We start from the raw sequence: 26,841 nt of genomic DNA on the forward strand, positions 1-26,841 counted from the left end.
TCTCCAAGATAGATCACATACTGGGTCACAAAACAGCCCTTCATAAGTATACAAGAATTGAAATCATACAATGCATACTTTCAGACCACAATGCTATGAAGCTTGAAATCAACCACAGGAAAAAGTCTAGAAAATCTCCAAAAACATGGAGGTTAAAGAACACTCTACTAAAGAATGAATGGACCAACAAGGCAATTAGAGAAGAAATTAAAAAATATATGGAAACAAACGAAAATGAAAATACAACAATCCAAAAGCTTTGGGATGCAGTGAAGGCAGTCCTGAGAGGAAAATACATTGCAATCCAGGCCTATCTCAAGAAACAAGAAAAATCCCAAATACAAAATCTAACAGCACACCTAAAGGAAATAGAATCAGAACAACAAAGACAGCCTAAACCCAGCAGAAGAAGAGAAACAATAAAGATCAGAGCAGAAATAAACAATATAGAATCTAAAAAAACTGTAGAGCAGATCAATGAAACCAAGAGTTGGTTTTTTGAAAAAATAAACAAAATTGATAAACCTCTAGCCAGGCTTCTCAAAAAGAAAAAGGAGATGACCCATATAGATAAAATCATGAAATCATGAAATCATGAAAATGGAATTATTACAACCAATCCCTCAGAGATACAAGCAATTATCAGGGAATACTATGAAAAATTATATGCCAACAAACTGGACAACCTGGAAGAAATGGACAAATTACTAAACACCCACACGCTTCCAAAACTCAATCAGGAGGAAATAGAAAGCTTGAACAGACCCATAACCAGCGAAGAAATTGAATCAGTCATCAAAAATCTCCCAACAAATAAGAGTCCAGGACCAGACGGCTTCCCAGGGGAGTTCTACCAGACGTTTAAAGCAGAGATAATACCTATCCTTCTCAAGCTGTTCCAAAAAATAGAAAGGGAAGGAAAACTTCCAGACTCATTCTATGAAGCCAGTATTACTTTGATTCCTAAACCAGACAGAGACCCAGTAAAAAAAGAGAACTACAGGCCAATATCCCTGATGAATATGGATGCAAAAATTCTCAAGAAGATACTAGCAAATCGAATTCAACAGCATATAAAAAGAATTATTCACCATGATCAAGTGGGATTCATTCCTTGGATGCAGGGCTGGTTCAACATTCGCAAATCAATCAACGTGATACAACACATTAATAAAAGAAAAGATAAGAATAATATGATCCTGTCAATCGATGCAGAAAAGGCCTTTGACAAAATTCAGCAACTTTCTTAATAAAAACCCTCGAGAAAGTCGGGATAGAAGGAACATACTTAAAGATCATAAAAGCCATTTATGAAAAGCCCACAGCTAACATCATCCTCAATGGGAAAAACTGAGACCTTTTTCCCTGAGATCAGGAACACTACAGCGATGGCCACTCTCACCACTGTTGTTTAACATAGTGTTGGAAGTTCTAGCATCAGCTATCAGACAACAAAAGGAAATCAAAGGCATCAAAATTGGCAAAGATGAAGTGAAGCTTTCACTTTTTGCAGATGACATGATATTATACATGGAAAATCAGATAGACTCCACCATAAGTCTGCTAGAACTGATACATGAATTCAGCAAAGTTGTAGGATACAAAATCAATGTACAGAAATCAGTTGCATTCTTATACACTAATAATGAAGCAACAGAAACACAAATAAAGAAACCGATCCCATTCACAACTGCACCAAGAAGCATAAAGTACCTAGGAATAAATCTAACCAAAGATGTAAAATATCTGTATGCTGAAAAGTATAGAAAGCTTATGAAGGAAATTGAAGAAGATATAAAGAAATGGAAAAATATTCTGTGCTCATGGATTGGAAGAATAAATATTGTCAAAATGTCCATACTACCCAAAGCCATCTACACATTCAATGCAATCCCAATCAAAATTGCACCAGCATTCTTCTCAAAGCTAGAACAAGCAATCCTAAAATTTATATGGAACCACAAGAGGCCCCGAATAGTCAAAGTAATTTTGAAGAAGAAGACCAAAGCAGGAGGCATCACAATCCCAGACTTTAGCCTCTACTACAAATCTGTAATCATCAAGACAGCATGGTATTGGCACAAAACCAGACACATAGACCAATGGAATAGAATAGAAACCCCAGAACTAGACCACAAACATATGGCCAACTCATCTTTGACAAAGCAGGAAAGAACATCCAATGGAAAAAAGACAGTCTCTTTAACAAATGGTGCTGGGAGAACTGGACAGCAACATGCAGAAAATTGAAACTAAACCACTTTCTCACACCATTCACAAAAATAAAATCAAAATGGATAAAGGACCTGAATGTGAGACAGGAAACCATCAAAACCCTAGAGGAGAAAGCAGGAAAAGACCTCTCTGACCTCAGCCGCAGCAATTTCTTACTTGACACATCCCCAAAGACAAGGGAATTAAAAGCAAAAATGAACTACTGAGACCTTATGAAGATAAAAATCTTCTGCACAGCAAAGGAAACAACCAACAAAACTAAAAGGCAACCAATGGAATGGGAAAAGATATTTGCAAATGACATATCAGACAAAGGGCTAGTATCCAAAATCTATAAAGAGCTCACCAAAGTCCACACCTGAAAAACAAATAACCCAGTGAAGAAATGGGTAGAAAATATGAATAGACACTTCTCTAAAGAAGACATCCAGATGGCCAACAGGCACATGAAAAGATGCTCAATGTCGCTCCTCATCAGGGAAATACAAATCAAAACCACACTCAGATATCACCTCACGCCAGTCAGAGTGGCCAAAATGAACAAATCAGGAGACTATAGATGCTGGCGAGGATGTGGAGAAACGGGAACCCTCTTGCACTGTTGGTGGTAATGCAAATTGGTGCAGCAACTCCGGAAAACAGTATGGAGGTCCTCAAAAAATTAAAAATAGACCTACTCTATGACCCAGCAGTAGCACTGCTAGGAATTTACCCAAGGGATACAGGAGTACTGATGCATTGGGGCACTTGTACCCCAATGTTTATAGCAGCACTCCCAACAATAGCCAAATTATGGAAAGAGCCTAAATGTCCATCAACTGATGAATGGATAAAGAAATTGTGGTTTATAGACACAATGGAGTACTACGTGGCAATGAGAAAGAATGAAATCTGGCCCTTTGTAGCAACGTGGATGGAACTGGAGAGTGTGATGCTAAGTGAAATAAGCCATACAGAGAAAGACAGATACCATATGTTTTCACTCTTATGTGGATCCTGAGAAACTTAACAGAAACCCATGGGGGAGGGGAAGGAAAATAAAAAGGTTAGAGTGGGAGAGAGCCAAAGCATAAGAGACTCTTAAAAACGGAGAACAAACTGAGGGTTGATGGGGGGTGGGAGGGAGGGGAGGGTGGTTGATGGGTATTGAGGAGGGCACCCTTTTGGGATGAGCACTGGGTGTTGTATGGAAACCAATTTGACAATAAACTTCATATATTGAAAAAAATAAAATAGTTTGTCACAAAATATTTGTAAAAATTCCACACGCCATATTAATATTCCAGACAGAATGAATAAGAAAAGGATGTGTGCCATTACAGACCCATTTTCCTTCCAATCCATTCTTTCCATTTCTACAAATTAGCTCTGTATTACTGCAAGCCCTAATCCATGAAGAAGGCTTTTCCAGCACGCTAAGTCAATTGACCTCCAGATGGTTACAAATGGGTATCAATGTTAGATTAATAAAGAGTGGGAGGAAAGGAGAATAAAGAACACACACACACACACACACACACACACAAACACACACACACACGCTGCCTTAGCCCAAATGTCTGCAGTAGTTCCTTGGCTCACTCTGGAACTCAGCAACACTTCTGTGACTCTAGTTCGCCTGGTGAAATTGGCCACTACATTTCTCACCTTTGTACACAAGACGCTATACACAGAATAACTCTCTCCTAAAGAAGTCCACACCTTAATCATGGACACGTGTGAATATGTTAACTAATATGGCAAATAGAACTTTAAAGATATGATTGGTTATAAACCTTGAGATGGGGAGATTATCCTGGATAGTCTGGATGGCCTCAATGTAATGCATGAATATTTAAAAGCATTGAACTTTTCATGAATCCAAAGAAAAAAGAAGCCAGGAAGGATGAGACTTCAGGAAGCTTTGATTCACTGTTTCTGGCTCTGAAGAGGAAGAAGACATGACCAAGGAATATAGGCAATGTCTAGAAAGTGAGAATAACCCCTGACTAAAAATCAGCAAAGAAATGGAGATGTTATTGTACAACAATGTGGAACTAAATTTGGCCCATAGCCAGTATGAGTCTGAGAATGGTTTCTCCCTCAAAGCCTCCAGTAGGGAATATTGTCCTACCAACAACTTGATTGTATCCTAGTAAGACCAATGTTGGATTTTGGACCTACATGACTGTAAAATAATAAATTTGTGTTGAAAGAAGTCCCTATCTTTATGGAAATGTGTTAAGCAAGAAGAAGAAAATGAATACATGATCACACTCTTGGGCTGCGTGCGGTAAGACTGCGTCTTCTCTTGCCCCTCCAGCTTAGTTTTGGTTGTAGGTTCCTGCTGATGATCATCTTTGGTTTCCCTGAACATTTACTGTTAACAACTCAGATATTTTGTCACTTGAGTCCTTGACATCCTTCTGTCACTTTGTCACTTAACATCCGTTTTATATATGTATATTGTCTAACTGACAGCGTTTTAACTATAACTATTTACATTACTAAATGTTAGTATAAAAACTAACACATTTCTAATTAGACTTGAGAAAATGTGAAGTTGGGAGACAAAGGGCATAACTCTCTCAGGAGTGAGCCCTTACAATAAATTTTCACCAAGTAGCTGCGTGATAATACTGTTTACCTACATCTTACCACTTACTTACATCTTTGCCACTTCTACTTGTAAGGAAGGTAGCACAGTGTCACTTAATGAATTCAGGCATCTGTTACTAATGAAGGATGGGAGAAATCTACTCACCAGACTGCATACATGGGCTGGACACATTACTAAACTGAGCACTGGTGAGGAAAATGAAGAACTGTGATTAGCGCAGGTTAGTGAGATGCAGCCTTGCGGCCAGTGCTGGAAACATCATGGAAGTGCACAGACACCTGATTCCAAGAAAATGAGCTTTCATTTTCAAGAAAGATGGAAGTGTCATGTTTGAGAAACTAACAAGTTACTCTAAAATTCTAGTTAATGGAATATGGCACAAGAAATGTATTAGAAAAATGTTATTAATGTTTGTTGATCCTTTTACCAGTAACCTAAAACAAAGAAGACAATGAACTGGGGAAAAAATTACAAAAGAACTTTCCACAAGAAGCCATGTACCACTCTTATGTGGATCCTGAGAAACTTAACAGAAGACCATGGGGAAGGGGAAGGGGAAAAAAAAGTTAGAGAGGGAGAGATCCAAACCATAAGAGATTCTTAAAAACTGAGAATAAACTGAGGGTTGATGGGAAGTGGGAGGGAGGGGAGGGTGCGTGATGGGCATTGAGCAGGGCACCTGTTGGGATGAGCACTGGGTGTTGTATGGAATCCAATTTGACAATAAATTTCATATTAAAAAAAAAGAAACCATGTACCATGTAAATATGTAAAAAAATGGAAACAATAGCAATGAAATCAATTATATTTAAGGAAAAGACCATATTAAGTAGGGCATCAAAGTAGGAAATATGCAAACTTACATTTAACAAAACACGTGTTACTACCCCCCCCAAAAATGTGTTGTTGACCAACATGGGAAATTTTTGTTGTGTCATACAAGTAGGTAGATATTTAGAGTGACATATAATCCTTCTGGAAGAAAGACTCAATTTTGTAATTCTGTTTCTTTTTTCTACCTTTCATATTGTTTAATACTGTGAAATCAAAACATCAGTGGAACTTATTTAAACTTAGAAAATAAACCAATTTAATTTAGAATAAAACGTTATGAAAATAGTCAAGATCACTCTGAATTAAAAAAGCAATGAGATCAGACTTGCCTTTCCATACATTAATTATACTATAAACTAATGAGTAATAAAATATATAGTACCTCCTCAAAAATTATCAGGGAAACAAAACAGTAAATGGGTGCACCTGAAGAAGAGTCTGATCTATCAGGAAATTTAAAAAGGTTATAAAGAAAGCATAACAAATTCTTAGTGGAATGAAGTATTATTTAATTGCAATGATGGAAAATCATTTCACCTTATTTCTCAAAAGTCCAGAGAGATTCAAGTTTAAATGTGAAAATCTCATCCTTAATAAAATGTAGAATTTAAATAATCTAGAATATTTATATTTTTCCTAAATATCACATTTATCAATGCTTTTTGGAGAAAGCAAACTACAGGAAAAGAATGAACATCATGCAAAATTTTCATAATTCAACTCTATTCCTATCTCTCCACTACCACCTGAGTCATGGATTGTTGCCTTTAAAATATTTTCAATTTTATAGATAAAAAATGCATCTCATTTCTGTAATGTGAAAAGTCTTTTTTAATAATCCCAATTACTATTTTACTGCCAGTCTCTGAGGAATCTAAAACAATCAAATGAGTTCTCTCTTTTGTGCCTCCTACCAAGGGATACACATATATACTGCTGTCTTTTGAAGTCCAGAGAAGAAAATAAAGTCAGTGAATGATGAAGATTAAGCATCCATTTCATACTGATGTTACTTCTGAGGTCCAAGTGCATACTGGTAGGTTACATAATCCTGACATGCTACTCTACCAATATGCCACACTGATCGCATTATTTTCATTAGTAACATTAAATGTGTCCATAAATGATACATACATATGCCAAAAATGATAACTGAGGGGAGGACTGAAAGGGGAAAATTAAACTGGAACCAACCTGATCTTGTTACAATTGAAAAAAAATACAAAAATCAGAAAATACTATACCAATAATTACTGGAAAGTAAGATTATGATCCAGCAATCCAGGCCAAATAAATTATTCTTAGAGAAGAGAAATCTAGGTATGTTCTAATTTTTTGGCTACGCATATCAGGTTGAATTAATTTATTCTTTCAGTTATAGCAGAAATATAGAGAAAGTTCCTTTGTTGTTTTTAAAAATGCAAGGATAAAACGCTCGATTCATGACTTTGAAAATAATAGAATGTCACCACTCATAAAATATTGGTGGTATCATTATACTTGTTAGAAATTGCTAGAAAAGCATATGAGAAAATGCAACTTTCCTATGGTAACAGTCTGGAAATGACCAAGTAGTTAAACACTTAATAAGCCAGAAAAAATTAGAAATAGCATCTTGTCTAGAACTTTGTCTTTGCCAGACCCTTGTGTACCTAAAGCTGCACTTATTTCATACTTCAGAGAAATACAGAAGGTCCCAGGACTATAGTTTAGATAAGATCATTGTCTTACAGATGAGTGCAAAGCACAAATAAGAAATATAGATTCACATCTGTGAATGAGAACTAAGATGTCCATTTTTGTTTTATTACCTTGTTAAAGAAGAAATTTTTATGCTATTCTGAATGATAGTGTCAAAAATGGAAGATTATGGGCCATTTACAAGAACTGTGTGTGTTAGTGATAGTAACCATGCATAGACTAGAGAATATGATTAAATGTTTATTATGGTTATCTAGATATACTATATTCTTAAAAATTTTAACTGTGTAACTAAAAGGGTGAAATATACTCCCCAAATCACATATATTCTATTTTCTTTTCTGACAATCTGCATTAGCCCTGGGTCTAGGCTCTCATAAAAGCAAGGAAAAGACTCAAGATCAACAACATGCCTGGAATAAGACTTGAAAAATAGAGCTAAAATCAGCCAAATAAGGAAGGTCTTAAGTAGGTGAATTTAAATTGATTGAGCACTGACCTATTCTTTTTACTTGTGTGTATTTTTTGAAAGTTCATTTAGCTTGGCTGAATCCACTTCAGTCAGCAAGCAACATAATATCTATGACTTTTTTCCATGTTTGACAAAGGTAAAAGTTAAAGGAACTTTAAAGAAAATAATTGTGAGGAAGTACAAGTTCAAGTAGGCTAAGTAATCCAAGACAGTACTCTCTTCAAAGAATATATCACATTTTAAGTTTTGTTAGGTCATGTTTACAAAGAAAATGTTTCACCATACTCTTTATCCCTCACTAATGGAGGAAAGAGGAACAAGACTACAAAGGAAAACTTCACTAGTCCTACTAGTAGTGATTTAGGTATTTCTATACACTCAGATATATTATAACATATGACTTAACAAATATCAGAGGGTTGCCTGGGTGGCTCAGTCCGTTAAGCATCTGACTTTGGTTCAGGTCATGATCTCACGGCTTATGAGTTCAAGCTCTGCATTGGGCTCTGTTCTGACAGCTCAGAGACTAGAGCTAGCTTTGGATTCTGTGTCCCCTCCCCTGGTCACACTCTCTCTCTCTCAAAAATAAAGATTAAAAAATATTACATAAAAATGGTTATTTGATCCAATTTTCCAACAACGGGATAAGAATGCACAGATGGGACACTTTATGTCTGATCATATGAAATGAAGAGTTAGGCAATATTTAGATGAGCATCTGTAGTTTTGAGAGTCAATCTGGGTCATTCAAGTCTAAAAACCTTAATCTTTCCTCAGTAATTGGGTTTGATCTCAGTTAATGATATAACTGTTTCCACATTCAATCTTCTAACAACAATATGTTCATGAACAATATGTTCATGATGTATAATTAGTGCTTTTCAAGAAGCATAATGCACTTTATGTGATTTCAGCAATATTTAATATGGCAAACTTTTTACTGCATACTGGAATGTCACAAAAAATGTCAGTAAATGCACTTCCTGCAAGAGATAAAATTTATCTTGCTTTTGCCTTCCAAAATTCCTTTATATCATTCTAATAAATTAAATGCTCACACACAGTCTGATCTGCAGCTGAACAAGAAAGGAGAGGTTTTCTCTAATGTCCAACTGACCTTGCCCCTACCAACCAATACACCCATTTTATTTAGTTGTCTCCATTCCCTCCAGTTTATATACTATGTGGTCCAGTGAAATATTTCCTGTAAAATACGAAAGAAGTAGTCATAGTAGCAACAGGGTTGTTTGCCTGGATAAGAGACAGTATGTGAGTAAAGATCAAGTTTATGGACTTGTCAGTCCCTATGACATTCTGTGTGTTTTTCCCTCTTCTAGGCAACCTCTGATAAACTCATACAAAAGGATGAATGGATGTCCCCAACAACAGATCAAGTGTGTCTGAGTTCATCTTGCTGGGACTTTCCACTTCTCGAGAAATTCAAATATTCTTTTTTGCAGTCTTCTTCCTTGTCTATGTAGCCATCATAGTAGGAAACCTCCTCATTGTGATCTCTGTGATAGTTGATACGCATCTTCACTCCCCCATGTATTTCTTTCTGGCAAATTTATCATTTTTTGATTTATGTCTTTCTTCTGCTGCAACTCCCAAAATGATTGCAGACCTCCTTAGAAAACGCAAGACCATCTCCTTGTGGGGCTGCATGGCTCAGATGTTTTTTATGCACTTCTTTGGGGGTGGAGAGATGTCTCTTCTGATAGCTATGGCCATAGACAGGTATGTTGCCATATGCAAGCCCTTGCAGTATCAGACCATTATGAATCGCAGGGTGCTCATTGGGTTTCTGCTGCTCTCATGGGCAATTGGGTCCATACATACCACAAGCCAGATGGTTTTCACTGTAGGTTTACCCTTCTGTGGTCCCAATGTTGTGGACAGCATTTTCTGTGACCTTCCCCTGGTCATCAAGCTTGCCTGCACTGAGACCTATATCCTAGAGCTCTTGGTGATTGCAAATAGTGGACTCCTGTCCCTGATCTGCTTCATTCTCCTGCTCATATCCTACATTGTCATGCTGGTCACCATCTGGCAGCACTCCTCCAGTGCATCCTCTAAGGCAGTGTCCACACTGTCTGCTCACATCACTGTGGTCACTCTCTTCTTTGGTCCTGCTATCTTCATCTATGTTTTCCCGTTCAAGAGTTACTCTGTAGATAAGTTTCTTTCTGTGTTTTACTCTATAATCACCCCTCTACTTAATCCAATTATTTACACTCTGAGGAATCAAGAAATGAAAGCAGCCATTAAGAGACTCAGCAGCCAGCATATTGGCTCTTGGCTCACTTCCTAAAGAACGTTTATAACAGCTGATTGTTTTGTGTTCTCTGCTATTGGGGTTTTGATATTAAATATCAAATTTAATATTTATCAGAACAATCAAAATTAAAAATTTAAAGACTTTCAATTTCCTCCCTCAAAATTCATGGAATATTAAGGTCAGTTTTATTAAAAATCTAATGGAAAATGTTCATAGCAGTAATTTAATACATAAATTAGTGTGCATTCATTACTTCCTTGTACTTTCTTTTCTTAGAAGTCAGGGAAACGACCCTGATGACTGTTTAAAATATCCAATCATATGTCTTCTTACAAAAATTTTATAGTTTTAATGGCCCAGTATGTAAAAATGGGTAAACTTAGTAAGATAGCACACTATACGGTGTTTATTATCAATTTTTATTTCTAAAGTTATATTAAGTAACTTCATAGGTGTTAAAACATCCATCAATATTTGTTAACCATATGGAGTCTTCACAGAGGCATTGTGATTTGAATGGGGATAAGAATACTTTCTCACTATATAGCCTCAATATGCTAATCATCTTTAGTAGAATGTAAAAAATATGCCTAAAAATAAATGTTTCCAACATACCTTTGTGTACTCAAATAGTTTTCTAAGAATCAATATCAACACAAATATTACAGATTAAAACCATGAACTGCTCAGTGCAGCTTGCTGTACCAGATAACATGAACACAATGATTTTTCAACTGAATTCAGTCATTTATGAAACAGTAAAAAAATATTTACTAGGTACCAAGCACTGTCCAAAGCAATACAGATATATGGTTATGGTTATAGACATAGACCTGGTCCCTGCTCTGGAGAGAATATCAAAGCGAGAGATCTATGTCAGGAGTGGTTGTCTCAGAAGATCATTTTAAGGAGAGATGTTTATACCAACACATTAAGAAAGCCCTAGCATTAGACATTTGTGCAAGGAAAAGAACATTCCAGGAAAAGGCCAGTATACATAGACATTGTGAAGTGAGAAAGAGTTTGTAAGTATTAAAAGTAAACCTTGTGAACGAGATGGATGAATAAAAGGGAAAAGATCTATGCCGAGATTTTTTTTTAATTTTTAATGTTTATTTATTTTTGAGAGAGAGAGAGTATGTGTGAGGGGGGAAGGAACAGAGAGAGATGGAGACACAAAATCTGAAGCAGGCTCCAGGCTCTGAGCTGTCAGCAAAGAGCCTGACAGAGGCCTCGAACTCACGAGCTATGAGATCATAAGCTGAAGTTGGATGCTTAAGCCATGGAGCCACCCAGGCACCCCTGTGCTGAGATATTATAGAAGGGAAGAGACCAGAGTTTTCAGGCCTAATGGGTTCCTTTTTATTGCCAATGTAAAGCCATTGAAGTGTTTTGAGAAAGGGAAGGAGGGGATGCCATATTTATTACAGTTTGGTATATACCTCAGTCCTCATAAGTAGAGAATATAATGCATCAAAAGTGAAAGCAAAGGGAATAGTTTTTGGGCTGTTTCAGATAGTAAACCTGAATTTCTTAAATAAACACAAACAATGAGTATGTGGAAACTGTAAAGACTTCCAAAGGCAAAGAGAAAACCTAAAAGTATTTGAACATCTTGGGGACATCTTTTTTGAAGTCGTTTTAAACATTTTTAAATGTCTCAGTTTAAAAATTGTTTTAAATATTTATTTATTTTTGAGAGAGAGAGACAGAGCACAAGTGGGGGGAGGGGCACAGAGAGGGGGAGACAGAATCTGAAGCAGGCTCCAGGCTCGGAGCTGTCAGCACAGAGCCCGACATGGGGCTCGAACCCACAAACCATGAGATCATGACCCGAGCCAAAGTCAGATGTTTAACCGACTGAGCCACCCAGGTGCCCCTAAATGTCTCAGTTTAGAAAAATAATAATATTTTTGTTTGAGTTTTTGATAAAATAAAATAATATTTTTGTTTGAAAATTTTTCTTTGAGTATAGTTGACACACATATTACATTACTTTAAGGTGTACAACACTGGGTTTTGACAAACTTTTACATTATGCTATGCTCAACACAAGTGTAGCTCCATCTGTCACCATAAAACAGTATTGTAATTTCATTGACTGTATTTCTTATACTGTGCCTTTTATTCCTGTGACTTGTTCTTTCCATAACAGGCAACCTGTATCTCCCACTTGCCATCACCATCCCCCTACCTGCCTCACCTCTGGCAAGCATTAGTTTGTTCACTGTATTTATATGTCGAATTCTGGTTTTTGTTGTTTTTTTTTAACTCATTTATTTTGTTTTTAGATTCCACATATGAGTGAAATCATATGGCATCTGTCTTTCTCTGACTTATTTCACTTAACATCCTGTAGATCATTATGTTGTTGCAAATGGCAAGACTCCATTCTGTTTTATGGCTGAGTAATATTCCTCTCTCTCTCTCTCTCTCTCTCTCTCTCTTTCTGTCTCTCTCTCTCTCTCTCTCTCTCTCTCTGTGTGTGTGTGTGTGTGTGCATGCACATGTATAATATCTTCCTTATCCATTCATCTAGTAACGGACACTTTGGTTGCTTCCATATCTTGGATATTATAAATAATGCTACAATAAATGTAGGGGGTGCATAAATCTTTTCAAATTAGTGTTTTCATTTTCTTTGGTTAGATATCCAACAGTGGAATTACTAGATAACATGGTAATTCTATTTTTAATTTTTAGAGAAATCTCCATAATGTTTTCCACAGCACCTGTACATTACATCCCACTAACAGAGGCAGGTGCATAAGGTTCCTTTTTCTCCACATCCTCACCAACAATCGTTATGTCTTGTCTTTTTGATTCTAGCCATTCTGACAAGTTTAAGGTATTATGTCATTGTGGTTTTGATTTGCATTTCCCTGATGATTAGTCATGTTGGGCACTTTTGCATGAGCCTGTTGACCATCTATATGGCTTCTTTGGAAAATGTCTGTTCAGGTCCTCTGACCATTTTTGTCAGATTTTTTCCTTTTTGTGTGTTCAGTTGTATGAATTCTTTACATATTTTGGGTATCAACCCCTTATTGGATATATTACTTGCAAAAACCTTCCCCCAGCCAGTACGATAACTTTCTGTATTGTTGATGGTTTTCTCTGCAGTGCAAAAGCTTTACAATGTACTTTGCATATCAAACTCAGATATTTTTCCTGTTTATTCCCTTCTTCATCCTTTTAAAATATATTTGTCCTACTTTAGTTTGGCTCCAGATTGTGTGCTTCTAACAGTTCAGATTTATTCTGAAAAATTCTATGCATGCCATCCTTTCCAACTGGTTTGGACAATTAGGTCAGAGCACATAATACTGTTCTAATATTATCTTTTGATTTCTATATTTAAGAGGCTTCTTCTTGAAGCATCTCAAATGCCACACTGAACTGTGACACACACTTACTCACCATAAATATTCTTAAAAGGTTTATTTTTCATGGCAATTTTAATCGCTGTGGCTGTATAAGGAACTAAATTAAAAAACAAATTCTTTGTTTCAATCAAAAAGTGTGAAAAATTTATTAACAATGTCTGCTGTGGCCTTTGGAAATTAATGTGGCACCACACGTATCATATATTTGTTACCCTCACTTTCTTGTAATCTTTTCAAGAGGCTTTTAATTGGACAAGCATGGAAGAGTTATATTTAAGAGTATTCAGAAAAATTTCTGTACCATATGAACTCATCTGCAATCATATTGTTACACTGATAGCTTTAAGAATTTTATTTGCTTAGTTACATTGTTTTGTAAAGGTGTTGCTACAGATCTTTTTTAATACTTTTGAGTTACCATGAAGTTCTATATAATTATAAAGAGCTAGCAAAATTCTCTATCTTTAGAATGGTTGATTGCAAAACTCCACTAACCAATCATTTATTGATTACCATTATTCCTTTATCGATTACCATGGTGAAAGCCTCCCCAGCTTGCTCATTCAAGCTCTTTCTTCTCTCTTTTTCTCTCTCTCCCTTTACATGTTAAAAGGAGATTTTTCTCTGCTAAGAACTGGCCTATACTTGTGAATTTCCTTATATGCTTTGTTCAGTGTGGGTAATATTTTAACTTTACTTGAATAAATACATTCAATTACCAAATTAATCACAAATATTCAGATTGAGGAAATCAAATTAATAGAATTACTATTTCCTCAAGACTATAATCTATAATAGATCAATTTTCTATCAATGTGCTTGTCCTGCCCCAACCAAAACACCTGAGTTAGTACAAAGCACTTACTAGAGAAAGTTCACATGGCTGATATACTTCATGAATACACAATCCACTTAAATAATGAGAGAAGAGGTCCTTGCTCTGAACTCTAGGGAACCCTAGCATATTTATTTTAATAATTCCTTTTGGGAGATGATCACAAGCCTATACCTTATGTATATGATTCTTGTCCTTTTTTAAAAAAAACTGCAAATGATGGTCATATAGATTCATGGTGTAAAAAAGATATATATTCAGGATCTCACTGTGTCTGCCCGTCTTTAAAGAGACCACTCCTCAGCTAGAACTGGTAGGTTTAGATAGCAGTGCTAACACCAAACTGCAGTTGCACACTTTAATAAAAGAAAAACTCAGAACTGAATTTCACAGAAACTTAGAACTGAATGATAACCATATTATCTGATAATGAGGGCAACAGTAAAAGATAATTTGGGTCAACTAGCAACTGCACAAATGTATCTAATTTCAGTAAGAGGAACAGCTAGTCTGACTGATAAATAGCACTCACATTCCTGATTTTAGGGGTCAGTTTTACAGTTCGAGTTTATTTTTTGCAATACAAACTTGGGTTAGTTTAATATGTTTGGGATAAAAAAAACTAAAAGAATTTAGAATGTTGTAAAATAATGGAAAAATCGGATTCTTACTTGGCTAAGTTTAGCATCTGTGATAAGTCTAAAATGTAATCTATCAACACTTCAAATAATAAAATGGGAAATATGACTTATTTTTTTCATATTAATTTACTCACATATGTTTTTACCTTCATACATTCAGTATGTATTTCAACACAGAAAACACTTAGGGAACATTAGGTGAGAGCAATGATTAATTTCAATCAGTATTTTTTAAAAAAATCTTCTCCCTCAAGTCTACAAGTATTTTCTTCACTGAAGTTATATAACTTTCTATTCAATATAATTATCTAATTGTACTGGTAATATATTTGTTTTTGGTAATTGTGCAAGCCAAGGACTATCTTCTATTTTTCTAAGTCCACTGGTCTTCTTCCAACGTGTGTGTGTGTGTGTGTGTGTGTGTGTGTGTGTGTGTGTGTGTGTATTGAGAGAGAGAGAGAATGAGTGTGTGTACAAGCAGGGGAAGGGCAGAGAGAAGGACAGAGAGAGAGAGAATCCAAAGCAGAATCTGTGCTGTCAGCACAGACCCCCAACACCAGGGCTCGAACTCAAGAACCATGAGATCATGACCTGAGCTCAAATCAAGAGTCTCTCACTTAACCTAACTGAGCCACCCAGTGCCCCCTACCTACATTTAAAAGTTACTTTAATATTTCAAACTTGATCAATATATGAGAAAAAAGTCCTTTGTGTATTTATAATGTTAAGTCTTTTTCTATTAATTGTAAAAGTTTATTTTTTAATCAGGAAAATATTTATAATGGCTATTTTGGCAGAATTTGATTTTTGCCTATAAAAGTGAATATTACCCTTGGGTTAGATAATCTATGCACGGCCTAATTCTCTCATAAGATGATTCATTTAAAAAAACCCTCAAGATCACTAAAAAGTGCACAGCCTTTATTCTTATTAAAAGAACTGCCAGTTACACATTTCCACACATATTGTTTAAGTGCATTTGTGGAAATGTATGGAAAAGACTTTGTTACTGAATACAGAGACTCAGTATTGGACATCCCACAGCTTTTCTTCCCCAGACAAGTGCCCTCAGTGGAAAAGAGTGCAGTACGTTTTCATCCTTTAGTCACAAAAAAGGCACAGAAAGAGCCAGGCTCTCCAGTCACAGGTCAAGCATCCCATTCTCAGACAAATTCCTGCTACAGAGAAACCAAACCAGGCCCTATCCACTTTTATCCAATTATTTTTCATTCCTGTTCAGCTCATCACGTCTGTATAATACAGATCATGCAAAAGTTTAAACTTTCCACTTAAGGTTTAACTGTGACTTACGTTAAGAAGAATTATTTTCTTTTTCATACTCTGTCTTATTTTTGTCTGTGTCTGAGCAGAAAAACATAGATTTTAAAGATATTTTATCTTTGATCATGTGTATAAATTGTCATAATGAATGATTTCATCTACCCTAACAGAATAGAATCCATCTATATGATGGATATATTTAATGAAGAGGCTTGCAAATTGTTAAAAAAACTAAATTAATAAATATCAATTTTTTTCTTTTAATTTTCCAATTTTACATATTAAAATATTACAAAATTGCTTTTATAATTCTCAAGATTTTCTCCTGTTAGTACCATAAGACTGAGAAATGCATAATTTGAAGCTATACATAACTAGTACGCAGACTCAAGTACTGCATGAAATGGAATAACAACGATGGTGTTAAATCTTTATAATGAAGACAACTAAGGTAATTACATCATTTATATTTATAGAGAAAAATACTTTTACACTGTCTTCTTTACCAAGTCTTACATGGTAAGATTCTTCTGTGGTTCTTACTGGTTTGAGCATCCTTAAAATCATCAGAAAATGAGATAATGCTACAGATAGAATTATGTGATTGTACCTATGTAGGATCTATGGTTGTTTAATAAAATATACAAATATATTCCAAATATGTTACCCTGGGGTCTCATAACAATCTATGAGGTAGTAGAGTAGGTATTATTTGATTTTATGGAAAAATAAATCAATGTTCAAAAGTTAAGAGTATACATCTCTAGTAAATGTTGAGGCCAGGGGCAGAATTTAAATCTTTATTCTTGATTCAGTTTCTTTCTTTAATTCTGATAGTTAGGCTAAACAAAAACTTCTGAATATTTCCTGAACTATTAAGCAAAAAAAAAAAAAAGAAAAGAAAAGAAAGAAATTCAGAGTAGGTTTTGCATGCTCTGTTTTGGTGCTCCAGGACTAGAATGTGCTGTAAGTATCATGCTTTTTGTTTGTATATGTATGAGCCTCCACCTATGTGTTTGGTGTATATCACTAATAGATTTTTTTTTAAGAAGAAAGAAAAACATGCTAGGACCAAAAGATCTAAATCAAAATTAAAAGTAGATAAAAGTAAGCCAACAGTGTCAGCCCAATCTGGATACATATACAGGGTACAAGTGTTAAGGATGTAGGAGCCAAGATAAGAGTTGAGTCAGTCTGCACACAAGTGCAAAACAGTGTCAGAGGAAAGTACTGGGTACAATAATGATAAGCATTTAGGAGCCAAGGAAACATAAACACTACTTGTAAAGACCATCTGTATACACAATATAAAGGGACAAGGAAAAAATAAAAACTCCAGCCAAAAACCCAGCAATAATACATTCAGGAAAATAGGCGAAAAGGCTCAGCAGTGGAGGACACAAGTTTTGTTCTGAATGCACAACGCTATTCAGAAGAAGGAGGAAGAGGAGGACAACATTGATGGGAGGAGGAGGAGGGGAAGGAAGAAATGAAGATGGAAGGAAAGAAGGAAGGAAGGAAGGAAGGAAGGAAGGAAGGAAGGAAGGAAGGGAGGGAGGAAGGAAGGAGGAAAAAAGGAAGGGAGGGAATGAGGAAGGAAAGAATGGAGGGAGGGAGGGAAGGAGGAAAGGAGAAAGAGAGAAACCTGGAAACTGAGAAACATTTATGGCCTTGCCTGGAAACTTCCTAGGAAGCTTGTTTTGTTATAATTTAGGGGGGCAATAAGAACATATGATAATCCATAACCAGATTATAGCTTCAGGAATAAGCGAAATCATTGCTATACCTCTTTAAGATAAAAGGGAGGGGTGATGATATAGTATAATTGATATAATAAATTACCCTAAAGCAAGTTGCTGAAAAAAATATATCAACTCACATGCACACATCTGAATATTTTATATTAGGGAAGGGGAAAGAAGCAAAAGATCAAATATTAAGCACCATCACCACAAAGTTATACGACTGTATTACTACCCACTTGAATTAAATCATTTGACTAATGGTCATTTGGCTCTTTTACTCATTGACACATTGAACTCATGGTTCATAAACTCATAAACTCATGATAGAAACAACAAATCAACGTGGAGATGCATTCTATACCTGCAAACACTGTTTACAAAATTTTACAATAAATTTCTTATCTTTGGTGCTTTTCTGGCTGAAAAAAATTTGGTAATGTGAATGTTGCTTGAATCAATAAATTGAATGTATTTTTTGAGAAATGTTCATCTTTTCTCTTTCTATAGGAATCCAATGCTACTTTCTATATGTTCATATCTTCAAAACTATCAAAGTTTAAATCATCACTTTTTTCAGATTTTCTACATTTTAATGACTCTGAAAACCCCTATATAGACTAGATGGATACAATGAATAGCTCAATGATATCAGAGTTTGTTTTGTTAGGACTCACCAACATTTGGGAACTTGAAATTTTCTTTTTTTTCATATTTTTGTTGGCCTATGCAGCTATTGTGGCAGGAAACTTTCTCATCGTGGTCACCGTAACCTTTGACTCACATCTGTACTCCACACCAATGTACTTCCTCCTTGGAAATCTCTCCTTTCTGGATATGTGTATTTCTACAATCACAACCCCTAAGATGGTCACAGATTTTCTCAAGGAGAACAAAACTATTTCCTTGTGGGGCTGTATGGCTCAGATGTTCTTCCTCCACTTTTTAGGGGGCAGTGAGATGACTCTTCTCATAGTCATGGCTGTTGATCGGTACGTTGCAATATGCAAACCTCTTCATTACACATCCATCATGAACCGCCGAGTCCTCACGGGCTCTGTGCTGCTGTCCTGGGTTGTCGGTTTTGTGCATACGATGAGCCAGATGGTTTTTACTATCAACTTGCCCTTCTGTGGTCCCAATATATTGGACGATATTTTTTGTGACCTTCCCCTAGTTTTAAAACTTGCCTGCACAGAGACCTATGTTCTGGAGTTGCTGGTAACTGCTGACAGTGGACTGTTGTCTTTCATCTGCTTCATACTCTTGCTCGTTTCCTACACTGTCATTCTGGTAACTGTCCGACGTCGATCTTCTGGTGGACTCTCCAGGGCTCTGTCCACACTGTCCGCTCACATTACTGTGGTCACTCTGTTCTTTGGGCCATGTATCTTCATTTATGCTTGGCCTGTCAGTAGCTTTTCAGTGGATAAATTTCTTTCTGTGTTTTATTCAATTATTACACCTTTACTGAACCCCATTATTTACACTCTGAGAAATAAGGAGATGAAAGCAGCCATGAATAGGCTGAGGACCCAACATGTCAGATCCAGACAGATCTTCTAGGCAACAATCATGATGATAAAGCTTTTCAATGCAAAACTCATGTACATCTCAGAATAAGTTGATATTAATTCATTTTGTTTGTAGACTTAAAAATATTCATAATGTATATTAAAAATATCAAATGTTCCATTATAACATTTCTATAACATGTTTTTTTTTTGGAAGAATAATTGTTTTAATTAAAATTCAATCCAGGTAGGGTTAATCATTTTTCGGTGTAATAAAGAATTAAAAAGAAAAAAACTGGTTCACTAAGTATAGTCGGAAACCTAGAAATGTCCAAGACTACATTTCATTAAATAAAGAGGAATTGGGGCGCCTGGGTGGCTCAGTCCGTTAAGCGTCCGACTTCAGCTCAGGTCACTATCTCGCGGTCCGTGAGTTCGAGCCCCGCGTCGGGCTCTGGGCTGATGGCTCAGAGCCTGGAGCCTGCTTCCGATTCTGTGTCTCCCTCTCTCTCTGCCCCTCCCCCGTTCATGCTCTGTCTCTCTCTGTCTCAAGAATAAATAAATGTTAAAAAAAATTTTTTTTTAAATAAAGAGGAATTAAATAGGAATTTATTTATCTATTTTTAATTCAGAATTAGGGCACTTTCAGCTAAATTCTCTAGTTGACTAAATGTGCATAAGATTGTATGAACTCTTCTAAACTCTTTTTTTTTTAACACTGGTTTTTTTTTTAAACATGAAATTTATTGTCAAATTGGTTACCATACAACACCTCGTGCTCATCCCAACTCTTCTAAACTCTTTAACATTTATTCATCTTTGAGAGACAGAGAGAGACAGAGCATGAGCGGGAAAGGAGTAGAGAGAGGGAGACACAGAATCCTAACCCGGCTCCAGGCTCTGAGCTGTCAGCACAGAGCCCGACATGGGGCTCGAACTCATGAACTGCGAGATCATAACCTGAGCCTAAGTCAGAGGCTCAACCGACTGAGCCACCCAGGCACCCTCCAACTCTTCTAAACTCTTAAACACACACACACACACACATACACACACACACATAAGCTCAGATTTTTGTGGATCCTAATATGTGTAAGAATTATTACTTTTTTAACAAGGCAAACAGGCTAGTTTCTATGAAGATAGATCTGTCATCTACTTACAAGAAACACATATTTCTTTCTTAAAAAATAGAAATTCTACCTGATATATATGTTACAGCTCATTTTACCTTATTCTTTCATTTATGTTTATACACATATTTGTTCTCATGTATCTCTCAAGAATCCAGTAAGAGCATTAATATTGTGTTAATCCCCATGGACAAGGGAAAATGAAGAAGCCCCCTTATGTTCCAGGAAATCACATTACAACAAAACAAGAAGTATGCAAGCTCTCCAAGTTGTATAAAGTGTACTAAATTATAATGTTTCATCTATGGTTCATGGATATTAGAATAAAATGACATTGTATAGCCTCTTTGATATCAAATCCAAATGCTCTGCTGTCTTCCGAACATCCAGGAACATTTTTAGAGGCTTTTACCCAATTCTTTCTTCATTGCCTCTTAAGCAATATGTGCAATATACTAATTATAGATTAAAGGGTGCTTTAAAGATAGTATTCTGAGCCATGTGTGCATGCTATATTTTAGACTAAAATTTTATTTTCAAAACCTAAGGGAACCAGGTCCCTAAAGTTCATTGGGTTCTTTGGGTATATTTGTATTTATTTCTTATGAATTATTTCAATTGTAGAATTAAGGGTAGACATTGATATAGCATGTAGTTTTATCAAATTTCTAACATTTTGCCACATTTTAGATTCTCTTTTACTACCAAAATATTTTATTAGAGATAATCAAGACCCCAAGCAACAATCTTCACCCAGTTCTTTTATTGTAGCAAAGGTCATCATTATCAACTCCACAAGTATCATTCCTTTGTATGTTCTTAAAATCATTTCCCTCATATTTCATACATTGTGCATAAAAACATTTTGTGTGTTTTTAACTTGATATAAATGGAATTTATATAAATGTTATTATTCTAAAATGTATTTTTTTACTCAGTTTGTTTTGATGATTTATCTGTTTAAATATGTGCTTCTCTGGTTATTTTTTTTATTGTGGCAAAAATCATACAACATTTAAATTTTTTTTTTACATTTTAAATATTTTTAAGTGTACAGTATTGTTACTATGTGTACCTTTTTGTGCAACAGATTTCTAGAAATTTTTCATCTTGCAAAAGTAAAACTCTATCCTCATTTACCAAAAACTCCCCTTTGCACATCTTGCTAGCTCCTGGCAAACACCATTCCACCTTCTGTTTCCAAGAGTTTGACTACTAGAGATTTATGTAAGTGGATCATGCAGTATTTGTCATTTTGTGCTTGGCTTATTTCACTTACCATAGCATCTTTGAATGTTAACCATATTGTAGCATGTAAGGATTTTTTTTTTCTTTTGTAAAGCTGAATTCTAGTCCATTATGTATATATGCCACATTTTCTCTATCCATTCCTCCACTGATGGATATTTAAGTTGTTTCCTCCTCTAAGCTATTGGGAATAATGCTGCAATGAACACAGGTGTGCAAATATGTCTTCAAGATCTTGTTTTCCATTCTTTTAGATATATACCCAGAAGCCAGATTGTTGTATAATATGGTATTTCTACTTTTAATTTTTTGAGAAACTTCCCATAGTTTTCTAGAGTGGCTGCACCATTTACTTTCTTACTAACAGTGCAGAAGGTTCCAATTTTTCCACATCTCCACATCCCTGCCAGCACTTGTTATTTTCTGGTTTCTTCTTGTTTTTATTTTGATAGTGACCACCCTAAGAGGTGTGAAGTAATACCTCAGCGTGGTTTTGATTTGCACTTCTAACAATTAGTGATGTTGAGCATTTTTTCATATACTTGTTGGCTATTTGTGTATTTTCCTTGGATAAATATGTATTCAAATCCTTTGCCCATTAAACTGTTTGTTTGTTGTTGTTGTTGTTAAATTATAGAAGTTCTTTATATATTGTGGATATTAAATTTTTTATTTGAATATAGTTGATACACAATGTTACATTGTATATAATTTATAAATATTTTCTTCCATTCTATGGGTTGCCTTTTCACTACATATATATATAGTGAATATATATGTATATACTGTGTGTGTGTGTGTATATATATATATATATATATATATACACACACACACAAATTACATGAAATGAAAGCATCTTCACTCCTACAGATTATATTAACACTTTGTGATGTTTATAAATTTATAAAATTTAAAATTGTTACATTTAATTATCTTTTCCTTTAGGTTTATGATTCTGTCTTTTATGTAATACATCTTTACATTTGATAGCCCAAAATATTATTTTCTTTTTTATAATTTTAAACTTTTCTCATCACATTTAATTATTTAATCCGACTGAAAGTTAAATTTTATATTGGTATCTGATAGGAATCTACTTTATTTTTATATGAATATAAATTATCATCCAAATACCAGCTACTAAATAGTTTCTCCCTACTGATTGTTACCCTTGCCATATGCCGAATATCCAGGCATCCATTCCTGGCCTCTGTCACCCATTCCAATGGACATTTTGTTTCTCAAGGAAAACACTACACAATCTTAAACATAGTTGCTATTTGTCATAGGGAATCTGCACCCTCAAAATGCTCTACTTTAAATATATCCCTGTTCTTGTCAATCAACTCATTCAGATGATTTTAGGATAACTTACCAAATTCTAGAGAAACAATTTAGAATAGCAATTGAAATCAGAATTTATAGACTTAGAAAAAATTAACAACTTTGTAATTTTTATTATTCTAGTTCATCAGTGTAGCATATCTTTCATTTTGTTATATTTTATTTTATAATATATTTAGTGATATTTTAGTAGGTTGGATTTAATTTGGCTAAAACCATCAGTACAATGCTGAAGGGAAGGCATTTTTTTAACCCTGAATTTACAGCGTTTGTTCACAAAATATCATGGACTATATTTTTTAAAATTAAGATATGTCTCTTTTATTAATTTCCAATCTTTTAAAATCATAAATGATTGTTGAATTTATGAAAAATTTATGCACATTTTGAGATAATTGTATCTTTCTTCATTTAATCTGTTACACTAGTGGATTGACTTAATATTGTCAACATGTCCTTGAATTTGTACTTGAAGCTCCAGTTTGTAATAATATGGATTTTATTTTGCTTTTCATCTTATCAGAATTATTTTACCAGTTATTTCTGTTTTGGTTTGTTTTAGAATTGTTCATTGTATAACTTTCCCTTTCTATTTTCTGAAAAGGTTTAAAATACATTAACGATAGCTCAGTTTTAAAAGTTGACTATAAGCTCTTTCACCTACCACCATCTTCTCTAAACTCACACCTACTCATCTTCAGGGAGAGCTCCGACTTCATCTGAGAGAAGCCTTCCCTAATCCTGCAAACGTGAGCAGAACTCTCTGTTGCAGGACTCCAAAGCAGCCTAGATTGCTGTTTTTTAGTGTCTGTCATACTGTAAATTATTTAATCAAATGCTTACATCTATCTATATTTCCCAGTAGAACATAAAGGAATCATGAAGTCAAGGACCATGTCTACCGTACTCACTGGAACATCCCTAGTGCATGTCTGCCATGCGGTAGTTACTTAATAAACACTGCTTGACTGAGTGACTGATTAGATTGCAGGTGTCACTGACTTACCTTGTCAAATACATAAGCTCATTCTTCCTTGTAATTTTTAAGGGAAATTGTAGCCAAAATTTGAGAGACACTGTTCTTCATAACAGGACTTAATTAATTAATTGCTTCTTTATATCATGCAGAGAGGAAAAGATTTAGAACACCAGATGTCATTTATCAGTTGTTTTTCCCTTTTCTATAGTATCCTTTATGTAGCATCGAGATAAAAACAATGCCGCAGTTTATTGTACATAAGAGTCTATTTATTTTTATCTTTTCTTCCTAAATTAATTCTTCACTGAAATTATCTCATTCTAAATATATTTATTCCCCTTTAAATATGACAATTTCCTTATTTTATAAATCTATGTGCATTAATTTACAAAAATGCCGTTCTATTTTCTTTTCCTCTGAATACAATTCATATTGTTTTAATACAAAGAGAGTTCATCACTTCACTTGATCTTAGCCAAAAGGCCGAGAAGCGATGAAAGTTCATCACTTCAAAGCATTGTTATTATTCACTAGTAAACTCTCTGTACTATCTACTCATCAAATGATGGACAGCTAAACTGCTTATGATTTCCTATTACCATAAATGATTTCATGATTAATATTTGTCCAACAGCCCTATGTAGGTGTAAGAATTTCTCTAAGATAAACACCCAGAAGAACCAAAACTGGATAATAAAGCATTTACCCACATAATTTCACTAAATATTACAAACTGCTTTCCAGGGTGACTCTCCAGCTACACAGCAAGAGTTCCCATTGCTCATGTCCCCACTAAAAAATTTACTGTAATTAGCCTTTCTAAATTTTTGTTTAAATGTAAAATAATATCTTGTTGCTCTAATTTGCCTTTTTTTTTTGCTTTTTTTTTTTTTTTTTTTTTTTTTTTTTTTTTTTTTTTTTTTTTTTGTTATCAGTGAATTTGATACCCCTCTCATACCTATTAGCTATTCAAGTTTTCCTATGGCTATTCTTTTAAGATTCTGGCCGACTTAAGTTTTTGAGCTTTTCTTGTTGATTTGCATGCTGTACTTCTGCACTGTTCAATACAGTAGCTGGTAACATATATATCTGTTTATTTTTAAGTTTTTGTATTCATTTTGAGACAGAGAGAAAGTGCGAGTAGGGGAGCGGCAGAGGGAGCGAGTTCCTTCCAAGCAGGCTCCACTGTCAGCACAGTGTAGAGCCCAACTAGGGGCTGATCTCACAAACCACGAGATCATGACCTGAGCTAAAATCAAGAATCAGACACGTAACCAACTGAGCCACCCAGGCACCCCTTATATGTCTGTTTAAATTCTAAGTTGAATGAATTAAAATAAATAAATTGAAATAAAATTGGAGACTAACTCATATTAGTCTCCTTCAGGTGTTTAATAGATATATGTAAATAGTGGCTACCAAATGGGACAAGACAGGTAGGTATAAACCATTTTCATTATCATAGAAAGTTCTATTTGGCAAAAGTGATTAGATATTAATATCACTTTAATTTAATTAATAGATTACAAATATTTCTTTTGAATTTCTCATGCATTACTCTTGTCTCTAGTTTCCTTGACTGGATAAAAATTTGTGTTCAGGAACTTATTAAATGTTTGTCTTTTTATTCATTTAAAAAAGATATGATTATAAGAAATTCTTCCTCAACCATAAACCACACAGATATTCCTCAACATTTTCTTCTATTATGATCATATTTTTCACATTTTTGTGGTTAAATATTTCGGCAGACCACCTTTGTATATTTGAAAGGTAGGGACCCAAATTTATTCTTCTCCTCTTAGTTAACCACTAGTCTCAGAAGCAACTAAAAATCAATCTGTCCTTTCTTTAGTGTTCTGCTTGGTCATCACATAAGTATGTGTGTGTGTGTGTGTGTGTGTGTGTGTGTGTAAATATGTACATATGTGTGTATATATGTTTATATGTACATTGTATATGTATATCTCATATGTACACTCTTACATATATGTATCTCAGAAGACATTTGTATGCATATACATACATGACTTGAGTTTTCTACTCAGTTCCATCTATTCATCTTTTATTTTATCATCACCTTATTATTTTTGGTGCTCTCACTTGACATATGGTTTAATATTTAGTTGATATGTTCACCCGCTTTGTTATTCTATTCACAGTTCACTTAGAAAATCATGCACCTTTATGTAGGTTTCACTGTGAGCTCATTTAAAGCACAGCTAAGTTTTGGGGCATGAGCGGCTCAGTAGGTTTAACATCCAACTCTTGACTTTGGCTGGGGTCATGATGTCACCATTCATGGGTTCAAGCCCCACATTGGGCTCTGCACTGTCAGTGCAAAGCCTGCTTGGAATTCTCTCCCTCTCCCTCTCTCTGCCTCTCCCCCACTCATACTTTCTCTCTCTTTCTCTCTCTCTCTCTCAACATAAATAAACTTAAATAAAAAATTTAATTAAAAAAGCAGGTAAGAATACATATATTTAGGACAGTATTTAGCAGTAGAATACATATATTTAGGACAATACTAATGTCTTTGCTATGTTATGTCATTCAATTTATGACCATGATATGTCCTTCCATTTAATTAAATTGTAATCCTTATCTCCTAACAGA

At 34.9% G+C, this 26,841-nt stretch overlaps 2 protein-coding genes across 2 annotated transcripts; both read left to right on the plus strand.

Moving 5' to 3' along the window:
- The first annotated feature begins 9,210 nt into the window (after positions 1 to 9,210).
- On the plus strand, positions 9,211 to 10,152 carry LOC125909768 (olfactory receptor 4K13-like). The gene has a single exon (XM_049613231.1). It carries the CDS (start codon positions 9,211 to 9,213, stop codon positions 10,150 to 10,152), a length of 942 nt encoding a protein of 313 aa, XP_049469188.1.
- An 8,476-nt stretch (positions 10,153 to 18,628) lies between these two features.
- Positions 18,629 to 19,615, plus strand: LOC125909769 (olfactory receptor 4L1-like). The gene has a single exon (XM_049613232.1). The coding sequence runs from the start codon at positions 18,629 to 18,631 to the stop codon at positions 19,568 to 19,570; it is 942 nt and encodes a 313-aa protein (XP_049469189.1). The 3' UTR covers positions 19,571 to 19,615.
- Positions 19,616 to 26,841: the final 7,226 nt, after the last annotated feature.

This window comes from Panthera uncia (genome assembly GCF_023721935.1).
Source record: "Panthera uncia isolate 11264 chromosome B3 unlocalized genomic scaffold, Puncia_PCG_1.0 HiC_scaffold_1, whole genome shotgun sequence".
Lineage (NCBI taxonomy): Eukaryota > Metazoa > Chordata > Mammalia > Carnivora > Felidae > Panthera > Panthera uncia.

Excerpts from the sequence above, each read along its gene's own strand:
- LOC125909768 (XM_049613231.1), top strand. The coding sequence starts at position 9,211 with ATGGATGTCCCCAACAACAGATCAAGTGTGTCTGAGTTCATCTTGCTG.
- LOC125909769 (XM_049613232.1), top strand. The coding sequence starts at position 18,629 with ATGGATACAATGAATAGCTCAATGATATCAGAGTTTGTTTTGTTAGGA.